Source organism: Necator americanus, chromosome III, assembly GCF_031761385.1.
Source record: "Necator americanus strain Aroian chromosome III, whole genome shotgun sequence".
NCBI lineage: Eukaryota > Metazoa > Nematoda > Chromadorea > Rhabditida > Ancylostomatidae > Necator > Necator americanus.
In genome coordinates this window covers 11,204,787-11,218,611 of record NC_087373.1, presented here as the reverse complement: position 1 = coordinate 11,218,611, position 13,825 = coordinate 11,204,787, and the positions used below count along the sequence as shown (strand labels likewise).

Genomic DNA, 13,825 nt, shown 5'->3' with positions numbered 1-13,825 from the left:
ACACACAAAAACCACCCAGGTAGATCCGAACTATAAGGGGAACTGCAGCAGCACTATTAGTACAAAAGGAAAGGTAAAAATACAATGTACAAATACAAGACGACGTGAAAAGGAAGAAAAACGTATTTACAATCAGCCTTACGAAATAATCGACGAGCAAAAATCGATGAATCGATTGGCATCGGCACACATACAAGATATATGGATGGGCTTTGAACGGTACTCTGGACTAGCCATTTAATATCACGATTGTATTGGGGGGATAGAGGACAATAGAAGTCTTCAGAGAAGGTCATATACTAACTTCCCAGCATTTTATCGCCTTGACCGCAATATCGTCTGCAATTGAGAAATGGCAATTCTACGGTAACATAGTATAGGAGCACCATAGTTAGCGACAACCGTATCAAAACCGTCCGTAACATAACCAATCTTAACAGAATGTCTACCATAAAATCTCATTCCCAGATCACAATAAGTTCCAAATTCAAAAAATCTAAAGCATTAGTCTTGAGGTGTGTACTTTGTCAATGTCGAATTTAAACAAGCGAAATATTGATAGATTACGGCAAGTTTCACGATTGCTTCAAATCTGAAACCTAGTCGAACAGCAACAAAATCTTGCAAATACATTACCTTAGAAATTACGACATGTTCAATTGCAGCTGCGGTAAAATCAATAAATTGCCAAGATCGGGCCTAGCCCACCGGCGTAAAATAAACGATGAAAGGATAGAAATTTAGGGAAAGACACGGAAAACAGTACCGTGGATTGGTACGCTCAGCATAAAATCACATTCGGGAGAAACGTTGAAAGGATTTGGGAGAAGAAAAAACAGTTGTCTTTCCACGTATTCAGAAGAAGAATATGGATACAACTTGATCGTCAAACAACATACTATTCATAACAAAAAAAAATAAGACCTGTAAAAGCAAACCAAAATGAACCGAAAAAGAAAAGAAAGGATCAGGGGAAGACGGAGAGATATACGCATAGCGAAGGCGTTAAGGCTATATAGCTTCCAATGGCAAAGAAGTAGACGACAGAAAGAAGAAAAATCAGGTTCTCAAGGGCACGAACACAAGAAAGGGGGGAATCATCGATTATTCAGAGACCCGATTTCACACCATGTAGAAAGGAAATTTGCCATAAAACATAAAAACGCTTGTAGAAACCGAAAATGAGTTAAAAGCACATCTCTTCAGAAGCTACGCATATTGTACGCCGGGTAAAGCGAATTTTTGCAGGATAATCACCAAAAAAAAAAAAGATTATTGGTCAAACATGTGAACTGCAGCAACAATTGATGAACTGCTCGTCCAAATTGGTGATAATTAATACGCATACGAAATGATATGGGAACCACAAATTCTCAGCTTTTCCTAAGCTGAGAAGTCTATGAGGTATCCATCATCTCCGTGCTCTCCATCATCAAATCGTCACTTGATCGCTCTCGTTCCGAATGAGTTCGCCTAGAAATGCAACGGATGTATTTTCATTCGTTAACCTAGCATTATTGTTGAGACATCGACAAGAATCTCCTAGACCTCCAAATTTTTAGTAGCTATGCTTTAGAATGGACCAAATATACTGGAGATTGTAGAAAAACTGATTACGAAAAGCTGTGAGAAAAAAAAAAAACCAAAGCCATGAGCACGTATTGCTCGTTGGTGAGAATCAAATAAAACAGGATGTCAACGAACAATATACTGTGGTTGGAACAAACTGAAGATGAAGAAAGAGCCTTGACTGTCTCAAGAGGTATGTTAGAGCCCATAGGTAGCATGCTGTTTGCGACATTGTGAGTTAACGCGCGGTAAGATGAAAGAGGAAGCATATTGACATTGAAGTGGTATCAGAAAACTTCTTGTTTTAATTTTTTCTAAATGATATTGTCTAAATAGTGGCCTTAAATACATTCTAAATTGGGACAACGCGTCGATCCAATTATTTTGCATCAACGCAGTTCAAAAACAGAAGCAAAAATCTATTGATACAAACTGTTGATGTAGTCATGAAGCAATCGTTGGATTACATTAAACACCCTTCACCTGTGAACGCACTGAAAGGCAGCAGTAGAATCATCAATATATAAAAATCAATAGAAAGAAGAGAAGAGGAAGAAAAAAAAATGAAAAATGCATAAGAGAAAAGAAAAGAATAAAGAAGCTTACCAACTCTCAATATTATCTAGTACCATCTTCGCCAAATGACGCACAGGTGCGGTTGTTCGTTCATCAGTCACAAGTTGTTCCAAAAGAGGAATGCCTCCTTCGTCAGTCACATAAGCACAGTACCTACAAGTACAACTTCAACGTATAAAACGAAGCAGTAAAAATCTAAAAACTGTGAAACATTAAGATAGAGAACGGAAATGGAATTAGTGAAATTACAAAACGAAGTTTTGCAAAAAAAATCAGCCAAACTAAGTAAAATGTACACTAACTTGGCTCCGTCAGTGGTAGTCAAATTGGCTAATGCCCAAACCGCCCAATGTTGACTTGCATACGCATGCCACAATGGCAGTAGGCGAAGGATCGGGCGGAACGAACGGTAATTGATGAAGCGCCTTGTATCAAGCCTCCATGACTGTGTAGCCTGTAAGAGCTTCAACTTGTTAAACCCTATAGGCTATTCAGAAAATTTGCCCACCTTGACAACGCTGGCCATGACCTGCTCCCGACGAACTGTCAAACAACTCCACGCCTCCTCACCATCACTCACCATATGAGCTAAGACACCGGCACTGTTGTAGCTGATCTCAATGGAATCCTCCACGAGATCTAACAGAGCACTGGAAGAATAAAAGCGATTGATGAACGAAGAAGAGAAAAATCTTATCACGGGAGCTGAAGATTGAGACAAAATAAACACATACGAGAAGATTTTCACATAATCGTCATTCATCAACTGAGAGCGCAGACCATCAACTTCGGCAATATTCCCTATTAGACCCATCATATTGCGAACCAACTCTCTGGAAACATAGCTTATCGTACAACACATGATCGAGCAAAAAACGAAGAATATTGGTGCGCCGAGACTCGTAACTATCATCTAACAAACGATAAAGGATAAGGGCAAACAAATGATATGTTCAGGAAGCATAGTTAGCGTTTTATGAGTCCCAACAACGTTGGATACTTATTCACTTGAAATGAGAACAAACTAAATGAAAATAAAAACGAAATCAGATAAGTCGGAAATGGATTGCATGAAAGTAAGCCAAAGTAGTATAATATGAGAACAATATCGGAGGTTCCAAAGAATGAGCAAAAGTAGGAATATGAAGAAACTCGAAAGTCAATAAGACGGAACGAACCGCTCATTTCGGAAAGCATCAAAACACATGTGGAACAAATGAAGACCGTCAGCTCGCAAGAAACGTTCGCAATTTACTGGAGTTTCGTCTGAAAAGAAGATCATAAGAATCCTGAAATTTTACTGCAACGTTCAAATATACCAGTAATGTTCCACAAAAAGCTCCATCCAACTTCCATGACGTCATCGCACACATTTGTCGTCAACTTTCGACGAATTTGATCAAGAATCATCTAAAGAAGCAGTGGGACTAGCAGAAATTCATGTAGAAGTGAATAAGAAAAAAATATTGGAAAAAATAAGGCGAAAGAAAGCGAGCAACAAGTGCAAAGACAAGAAGCTGAGGCGAATGCCAACCTCGATAGCTCCAAAACTGCCAACTTGGACCTTCTGATCACCTTCCACATGGCACGCCATTGAATTTAGAAGGAAGACGACAATACGCTGTGTCAAATTGTCTGCGTTGTGATGTTGCAGGACGGTTACCAACAAAATAGCCAGACGACTAAAATACATCAAAAATACAATAAGCGCAGAAACGCTTCCACTCTGAACGTTCCATTCATTCTCTAACTTCATTCTTTTTTTATACATTATGTATGAGTTACATGAAGGAAAAGTGAAGACAAGAGTGAGTCACCAACCTGTAGTCGAACAGGATCTCTTGTGGAATCTCGAACTGGCATAAAGAGAGGCAACAATTCCTAACCATAACTTGTTCTTCCATATGTGTTTCCATTCCTGGATATGCCAATACTACATAATTTTTAGAGACTTCATTGACCCCACACTTACCACTCAAAAGAGCACTAACTACTCTTTTCTTGGTGTCACGATTCATGGCCACTTTACGTATAATGTAGAAAAGACTAGCCGAGCCTGCTATTTGGAGGGTGCTGTCCTCAAGATGGTTTTGCATAGCATTCAAAACTAAGTGAAGCGCTTCTGTATGACGAACCTAAAGTTATAGTAATTTAATGAAGACAAAAAAAAAAAAAAAAAGAAAGATTTCAAGCAGCTGGTGAATCTTACCAATGGATTGCTATTTCCAAAACGATAAAGTTGGTAGCTCTCATTTAATACCGACTGAAGAAGACCAGCACGGTCCTTGTACATTTGGAGAGCCATAATCACCTAAAACAGCAGTAGTAGTATATTAAGCTGCAGTGAAAATATAGGTTAAGAAGGAGTGGCTCTACAATATTCCGCTCTTTCCATAGATAAACATATGTACAATTGAATTGAAGATAAGCAATTTCCGGAGCATCTACTTATTCATCCACTTCGAAGTAAAAATTAGAAAAAATATTTAAAAAGATTCTTTCTTTGAAAACAGAAGATGATAAAAATGAGGAAGAAAGCATAAAATTTTATCTTAACAAATTCTCAACTACCATGTTTTGAAATTTGGAAATGTTTACGTATGGTTATTTTTATATCCGAGTTTGAATAGAACCTGACCCTCATCGACAATAAAATGTAAGAAATAAAACTAAGAAAGAGGGAAGATGGAAGAAAAAATAAAACACTTATGAAGCGGAAAGAATGCAAGTTTCCCATAACAGTAAGAGGATTCCGAAATAAAATGTGAAGAAAGCAGGTAACTAACCTGATCTTCATTGGCGTCACCAGAAATGTGTTTTGCAGGTATTTCACCAAAATGACTGGCATTTTCACAGTTGAATAGTCCAATAAAGTCCAGTGGTTTGCTGAGAAATCGCAGTCCAACAATATCCGATCGGACATTACCCTGACTAAAAACAAAAAAATCGTTAATCACAAATTTAAGCTTTCAAAGCTGCGAACTCAAAAGATTAACGAACTGCATGTCGGGTTTCACTGGCCAGTCTTTTGGGCTTGGTTGGGCCGCAAGATTTGTCGACGAGATATCCAAACAAGTTAGCTCCTTTAGATTGGTAACTATCTTGTGCAACGCCGTAACTGGTCTTGGATAAAGACCTGTGTCTCGTGTGGATTGTGACAAGTCGAGAAATCTGAAATACGTGCTCCCATTTTTTAAATCACAATATGAATGTTCACACAATCTCATTTCATTAATTTAGTTCTCCCTTGACTTCATTTCCATTAAGAATTAGAATATTTGACATGTACAATCATCCTTAACGTCACAACAGATCAGAACGGAAGACAGAAGACAGAATCAAGATTGAAAACGGAAAAAATCGAAACTAACTACATCCAGCTATGCTATTCCACTGTGCAAGTAGATTTCATGAAATACTTTTTACAAACTCAGTTTGCTCAAAATTAGGAGATTGTAAGGGTTAATATGAACAAACGCCACATTGGTAGGAGGACCAAAGTTGAAAATAAGGCCCCAATCCTTACTTTTGGAATAAACATTGCATTTCTGTTACTAGTGATTTTTTTTTCCAGTAAATCAGGACTATCCAATTAGCATTCACCTGAGTTCCGTCATAGTTATGATGCTGTCAATGGTACGATACAAGTCGGGAACATCAAACAAAATCAGCGTTGTCAGATGAAGAGGATGAATACATCTGAGATCTTCCATCTGAAATTTGATCAAATTAGACAAAATATAAAATAATACCTATACGAAAGGAAAACCACACATACTCGGTTCCAGTAGGAGAGATCAAGGGTTGTTAGGTCTTTCAGAGGTTCGAAAACGCGACGGAGCAAATCATTCGGAGAATTCTCTTCATCCTCTGGGAATCGTTTTACCTGTTAAATGCAAGTGTTAGGGTAGCTGTTCACAGATAAAGTTCAAATTGTTTCTCGCATTACGAAATACCAACAACACTCGTAACATCATCAAACAAGCTTCTGAATCAATGTGAACTATAAATGTGAAACTATAAAAGGCGCAAACTAAGACAGAATGTAGAGCATACCTTAGGAAGTGCCAGCGTTGTGACACCAGGGCATCGTGAAGTGAACACTGGAGGCTCCCGTTCTTCCTCCTCCCAAACTTTCTCTTCTGCTGGCTCGGTCGATATAGGATTATTTCCGTTGAAAGATGTTGAACAACTAAACGAAATAAATAACTGGTCTCATACTGGCAACAGGCCCACTACTTATACAACTATGCTTATACAACAGTGAAAAAGCAGAATAAAGCGGTCGATAGAGGCTGGGCGGCTTTCGGAATTACAGACCCCTCGAAAATCGGCTGCTGTTGTTGGTTTGAATGGGTGGAATGCGATGGTCCTCCTCTGTTTTCTCGCATTTGATCTAAACCTCCTGCACCTTCTAGGTCTTCTTCACCTAACACTGGTATGTTACGAGTATCCATACTTGCGACGCCAATTTTCCTAAAATTTTATGTGCTTTGAATCAAAATCGGTACACAGGGCGTGCGCCAAATATAAGCGAGGCATATAAAGATCACCTGCGTGGAGGTGGCCGACTGAGCAGTTCCATAGATGTCATTTTAAGGGATCGCAAATTAGGAAAAGCTACATTTCGTTGATCCAAAAGCGCATTTGTCTCATCAGAAATACCCTAAACGTATACAATAATGTAGTTAAAATGAAGAGATATGTATTAGCGTATGCACAACAACACATACACGCTGCAAGCGTAGTGATACCTTGATATTAGTAAGATCCAATTGCGTTATTCCATTTTGGTGAGCTTCTAGTAGGTCAGCTAGTAGAGAGTCCGTCAAATCTGCCCCAGTTAAGTCAAGGTGCGATAACGGCAACCGCGATGAGTCACACCAAGCTCGCAAAGCCTCAGCCGCTTGTGGTTCTTTCTGAAAAGTTTTCACCTACGACAGTTCAAACCATGAGTATTTCATAGCAGAGTATCTTTGAACATAGAACAACCATGCGTTGCGAAGCAAAGATTAATGGTACGAATTCACATTCTACAAGCTTGCAAAAGATTCAAGAAATGATGTATGCAAGATGAAAATCTCTCTGGCGCATGACATCACAAGAAATATGTCTAGATATCTAGTGGTAGCGCATTCATTGTGTTTGCAGCTTCAGTATCTGACAGTTGGATAAGTTTAATATAGTTGTATTTAACGCCTACGCCAATCCAACCAGCTTCGCTTCGTGAAAATCTGCATGAAAAACTCACTGATCGTTGCCATTCCTCTTTTTTCTTGTTAAATAACGAATGGCTGACAGGCAGAGGCAGATGCATCTTCAGCACAACATCCTACAACATTAAGCGCTGATTGTTTGCAAAAAGAAAAAGAAAACTCAATAATACATCAGTTAAAACTCATTAAAAAAAACCTTCAAGTGAACTACAAAAATTACCTGAAGTTGAGTTTTCTGGCATAGGACCCCCGCCGACAGGTCCCGCAACGACGGCGCCGCCAATGCGACGTCTTCCCCCGCTGTCATACGCCTGGAACGGAATTTTTTACTTGCTAGCAACACTCACGTAACGATTTATTGTACGAAGAATTATGCGGTAAGAAGTGCAGCATACATTAGAAAGGGATTGGTAAAACATCTTTGTTGTACTTGGGCAGTTTTGGAAAAAAAAGAAAAACCGAAAAGTTACAATCGAAAGCGCAAATTTCCATAAACGATGCCAAGTATGAAAACTTTGCCGATTACGTTCTTTGTCATACGCACTAATATCAATGAAATAAAATGTTCAATAAGAGCTAGATATTAGTAAACTCGAATAAATCAATAGAAACAGGCATGAATGGACAAAACCGGATGAACAGGAAATCTTGAGCATCAACAAACATAATTCAATGTCAAAAAGAGAAATTTTGTAGTCCTTGTTAATGAAACTCGCAGAAAAACAAGGTCGTTGGCATTGACTCATTAGTTACATTCGATTGCCTTGCAACGGAAAACTGCGGGTTAGTTAGGAAATTCGTTGCTTTTCAACATTCGCAACCATATCCTAGTAATTTTAATTCTATTCGTCCCTCATAAAAAATAAAAATGAAAAAAGACCCCTAATTCGAGGAGTGACGAGAGAGTGATTATCATCAAATCTCGTGAGTCCGCCCACCGTTAGTATTCGAACTTCGTTACAGCACAGGAAAAAAAAAACGAATGAATATGTACGTAAGCAGTCTGACGACTATTATCAAGTGATTAAACTGAAAATGTGTTGTGTGTCCTTGATCTGAACCTATACTTCAGTCACAGATGAGTTTAAGACGAAATTAAAGGCCGAGTTCGAGTGTAACGCTGAAATCGATAGGAAAAAAAAACACAGCTAACTTCGCCGAATTGTCTGAGACTGCCATTATATTCCACCAAATTACAGTAGCACCGCTGAACAAACACGGAACGCCCTTCTACAGCAAAATTCTGACCTTCAAGGATACGGCCGAGTAAGGAATGTGCATTCCTGAGATTTCTTTAGATAATGCTTCCATTGTCAGATAAAAAGGCGATTTTTCTGATGCTAAATTAGACCCTACGTGATTGCTAGCTCTTTTACTAACTACATTATCGCTTAGCAGAAATAGTTCAAAAAATAGAAATGATGTCGCAGCCGAGAGTAATTCGAAACGCTCAAAACTAGTACGATGACCTTTCCAAGTGCTGATTCAACACCACCGCTTCAGAGCAGTAAAGAATTCCGGAAAGGTAAAATCGCTCTTAACAGCGAAGGCGCTGAGTAGATCTATTCAGATGATGAAAAGCGGTTTTAAATGGAAAGCCAAAAATACTGCATTTCGTTGAGAATCCTTTCCAAGATCACATCTGTCGAGCTCGCATCCTATCTTAAAATCGACGAATCAGTCTCAGAAAAGGAGGGAGGTGGAGGGGGACCAGCAATAGGAAATATAAAATGTGACAAACCGGTCCCATTCTAAGAAGAACAAACTAAAGCATGCAGACAACTTATTCCTAAGTTTAATTACAAGCATTTAAAAAGATTGTACCATGGCAACAGCAATAAAACCGGAGCCTGATATAACACACACTCAATATCAAAGAATTTAAATGCTACAGAAAAGCAAAGAAGCGAGAGAAAATTTTTCTGTCAAGCAGAATGTAACAATGTAATGTTTCATAAGGTACCACACATCAAAGAGTCACATGCACCCATCGTCACAGATCAGCTGATCTGCAGTCGCAATAAGACAGCCGCTTGATATTCAAACGCAAGGCTGGGGGAAGGGACCTGTTGCAGACCGCGGGAAAAAGAAAATATCTCTGAAGAAGCCGTTACTCAAATGCTGATACATTTATTTATGTAGACACCACCCTCCAAGTGAGTCGTCCGAAAACAAAGGTCTTAGCCCCGATGAGCAAACAATAGCTATCCAGCAACCAGGAGTCGGACGGGAATAGTGAGGCCGTTGAGAGGACGTTCTAGTTGAAGTCGCTGAACATAGTCAAGAAAAGACTGGAACGATTTGAATGCGGGTTAACAAATGAGATCAGAAAAAGAAAACGAGATGTTATTAACCACCAACCAGTGATTTAATATGATTACATTTGGTGTTCTGAGAAAAGTTGGCGTCTTCTTTCCGAATCTAAAGATGCTAAATGCGATCGAAAATGGAAAAAGAAACTCAGAGGTCGATGCGTTTCCATGAAAATAGATCTTTAGGCTGGACGTTACTTACATATTTTTAGGTCCCTGCCAGCAGTTGCTCGCTCGTTATAGTGTCCTTCAGTATGTTTATAAACAATCGATTGCAGTTAGTATGGCTCAAATTGACGCACATGAAATGCACGGATACGGTCGAGTAGAAATTAAACAATCCAAGGTACATACTAAGTTGGTTCATTTTCATTGAAAAGAAGCTTGACGAATAGCACTTAACGATAACGGCAGAGAATAAGTAGCATAATAACAACTACAACGAAAAAAATGCTTGCTACATTATGAGCACCAATTTCGCTAGAGTTATGTAGAGTTTCCTTAGCAATCCAATCCTTTTAAAGTCCATTACAGGATTATCGATAAATGGATTACTCTGCAATGGCGAGTCCAAAATTCGACTCACGCTAGTAACTAAATGGAACTTCTGTGAAGCATGATACTCGAATAGTGAAGTTCAAAAAAAAAAAAAAGATGCAAATGAATTCGTCAGTGAAAATTGTTAGAATGGCAATTACTACAGAACATCATGTGCCAGCGCTGTTGCAGTGAAAAGTATGAAAAGCCATACAATACGTGAGTAACCTCAACTCTCTTTTTTCCCGTGACTCGACACAAGCACCTCCCTGTCGATATCGTGATTCACTTGGCCGCTTTCAGCTCTCTAAATCATACTTTTCGTTCGAAATATTATTGAGGACGATGCGAATAACGGCATAGATGACGAATCGAACACCGTATGCCATCCAGGAAACGGAAAACCGATCAATTCATATCGAATACACTTTCAGTTCCACCGAAAAAAAGCATCATGCAGCTAACTTATGATCTGGATTTGTTTACAAGTGCGGTCCAAGAGGCAGCGACCAGTAGGTGCCCAAACACACATATAACTAACACGAAACTAGATAGGATCCAAAGTCGTAACGAGAAGAAAAGAGCACATTCGCTCGTTGGTTCCACCTCCGAAGAATGCTGAAAACACGTCAATTGCTTGTCCGAAGACCCAAAGATAACCTCTCTCCTAATCGCAGCCGCCTCGATAAGAAAAAGACTGACATTATGCAGTATGTGTTGAAACACATGTTCTGTAAATGCTAATTTCCTGAACAAAACAGAGAGCAATTAAAATAACTTCGCTTCAAAGCACAAAAAGAAATACACTTCATATGTTGCAACTGCTCAGAAGCCACGAAACAAAACTCCTATTCTACACGTCGATGAACTTCTTTCTTTGAAGTTTGATTTAATCAACAGTACAATGTAAATATCACGTAATTCCAAGTCGAGATCCAGAAAAATTTCAATCCAAAAGCCGCAGATCACTTTTTGCCCACTCTTACGACGCAAGAAAAGAAACGGATGAAGATTTATTCTCGAATCCATTCCAAATTGTAACGTTCTATTCAGAAACGATGTCACTTTCTGAGATCGTACAAAGCTCACAAATTCCTCCTCTAGCTCCTTACTCTTGAGATGGAAGTAAAGTTCGGAAATTTTCCAGTAATCATTTCTGATCACCTGCACCACATTGAAAGCTTCTTTAATTTGTATATCGCAGAAAATGATACTAAAATCATACTTCTGCTAAATATGTGATGGAGTTCGTAAGAAATGGTATTACATGCACAGTACACCAAAATCCGGTCAACGGCGAACAAACATTCCCGTCACATTTTCGTTTCTATTCGAATAGTATAATCGCAACTGTGTGCTATTATACGCCCACGTGTAATGCACTAAGAACACAAGCAGATACAATTCGAGGGCGTTTGTAATGTTGTGGATTCTAAAGCCGAACAGTGTTGGGAAGAGATAGGAGAGGGTACCAAATTGAAACACTTCATTTCTGACTTCGTCAAGATGATAACAACCAAATTACACAAGGATATATGAGCAAAGGCAGAAATCTGGAAGTGAGCTTGTGTAATAAAAGGACTAAGGGTCTGGCGTTATTCAATTCGCTTGGGTTTGGACCGCGTTCACTTCAATTCAGAACCGTTGGGGGTTTATGAACACGAGTATGGCCTATGCAATGACTTGCGAGGACTGGCCGATGGATCAATTCAATGTTTCTATCGACTCAAACGAGTCTTACCCCAATCTATCTAGCCCGAAGAGATGGAGGGCTTGTTTAGCACTAGCATGGTTTCGAACCTTCAATCGATCATGCCGGCAGGGAAACCTCTTACCGACTCCGCTACTGCCAATATTGCACAAGCTCTGTTATCTAACAAAGGTTGTGCAATATCTCCGGATACTGTTGAACGAGGACGATGTTGGGACCATTAGGAGCTGAGGATGTGGCTGAGAAGAACAGAAGTAATACGGTAGAATAGCTCCTGATTTTCATTACGTTCATGTTCAAAATCCAACAGAATTTCCACAGAAGATTTCAAATGAGTGTTATGGATGGCCATGCGTATTTTATATCAACTGGAATAGAGAATGTTTTATAAGCATTTTTTAAATGCTACTTAGCAACTATTTTGTGGGGAAATAAACGAAGTCGAAACATTCCACATACTCATCAACACAGCACTGGATGAAAAATGTGCTGCTTGTTGTGCGTATACGTTGAATTTCTGATGAGAGATTTTACATAGTTTAACGAAAAACTAAGCTAAAAGGATAAAAGATACAGTGGCTAACGCTGACCAGTCGCTCTGGAATGCAAATCCCTCCGAAAAAAAAAGAGATACAAAAAAAAAACGGAGACGAAACAAAGCATTCAACCTGAACGCAGTTCGAAATCTCTTGGAAGTGCTCTCTGTTCAGGTTTGCAGACAAAGCGAGAAACGAAACATCCGAGGAAGTCTGGTCAAAATCACAAGACCACACTGGCGATACGCTTACGATAACAAAAAGTACAAGTAGACACGAGGAATGTGAAAGAAGAATAGCAACTGCGAAGGACACAACGATCACAGACTCATACGATCGCAGACCATCGAACAAAAAACTAATAATTTGTTAATCCCAAATTATGAGCGATATAACACGAATTCAAAAGAAAACGAAGCTTGATGGTTCGTTTTTGCACAGAAAGTTCATCATGCTGGTGATATTTGAGAAAAGTTCTCATTGAAGGGGAACTGTCGCACAAATTCTCGTTTCTCTTGTTATGTCATCAATCATACTGTTAGAACTTCTTTATCGTCTGTCGTTTTTTTTTCAGAACTTAGACGCATAAATTTACACATCAAGTATAAAGAACGTTCTTCAACTTTACTGCAGCAATGACAGTAAGACGAAGTGACAAATGACAGTTAATGTTTGGTAATAAACAGGGATCATATCGAAGTAATCACAATATACCACCGCTTATAGGTTTTGGCACTTTAAATTCCCCCAACTAAGACATTTTTAAATTTGGAATAACAAGATGAAATACCCTACGAGTTATTCAAAGGCATAAACGCAGTAACTAAGTATCTTTCAATCCTAGAACATAAATGATAAAGATAAAGAAAAAAGAGCCTGGCGTTAATCGATCCGTGTGGGATTGCGCCAACGCATTCACTTCGATTCAGAATCACTTGAGGTTTACGAAGGCGTAACTAAGCTGCACAATAACTTGCGGAGGCTAGCAATGAGTCAAGTCAGTGTTTTTATCCTTCCAGGCACATCTGGTACTAATTTATCGCTCCCAGAGAGGTGAAAGGTTTGGTTCGCACTAGGGCGGAATCGAACCTCCGATCAATCATGCTGCAGCCACAGCGGAGCCTCTTACCGACTTCGCTACACCGCCCTCGTTCTATTTAGAATTCATGAACGTATGCGAAATAAACTGCAAAGCAAAGAAAAGAAGTTTTCAAGGTGTAAATAATTTTATCCGCGATGTTGTACATCAATCATATATCAGGTCACGGTCGCTCGAAGATATGGAATGAAATTTTTTTCATTCCTGTTAAAACCTATTACATCATATGACGAATTATAAAAACGTATTAGGCGCACAACAAGAAGTTC

The 13,825-nt window shown here is 39.1% G+C and overlaps 1 protein-coding gene across 2 annotated transcripts; it reads right to left on the bottom strand.

The window, feature by feature from the left end:
- Nucleotides 1-1,397: 1,397 nt before the first annotated feature.
- Nucleotides 1,398-7,668, bottom strand: RB195_009252 (uncharacterized protein; the record flags this gene model as incomplete). 2 transcript variants are annotated; one of them, XM_064189720.1, is made up of 22 exons in its annotated part: nucleotides 1,398-1,473; nucleotides 2,176-2,298; nucleotides 2,448-2,599; nucleotides 2,654-2,795; nucleotides 2,880-2,978; nucleotides 3,324-3,411; nucleotides 3,465-3,555; nucleotides 3,680-3,827; nucleotides 3,967-4,063; nucleotides 4,118-4,280; nucleotides 4,355-4,456; nucleotides 4,932-5,076; nucleotides 5,146-5,316; nucleotides 5,749-5,858; nucleotides 5,924-6,031; nucleotides 6,202-6,337; nucleotides 6,466-6,541; nucleotides 6,605-6,621; nucleotides 6,699-6,811; nucleotides 6,900-7,064; nucleotides 7,397-7,477; nucleotides 7,582-7,668. In XM_064189720.1, 22 exons carry the CDS (start codon nucleotides 7,666-7,668, stop codon nucleotides 1,398-1,400), a joined length of 2,490 nt encoding a protein of 829 aa, XP_064047303.1. The 2 variants fall into 2 exon arrangements, with proteins under 2 accessions (XP_064047303.1, XP_013298202.2); XM_013442748.2 differs by having other exon boundaries at nucleotides 6,466-6,621.
- Nucleotides 7,669-13,825: the final 6,157 nt, after the last annotated feature.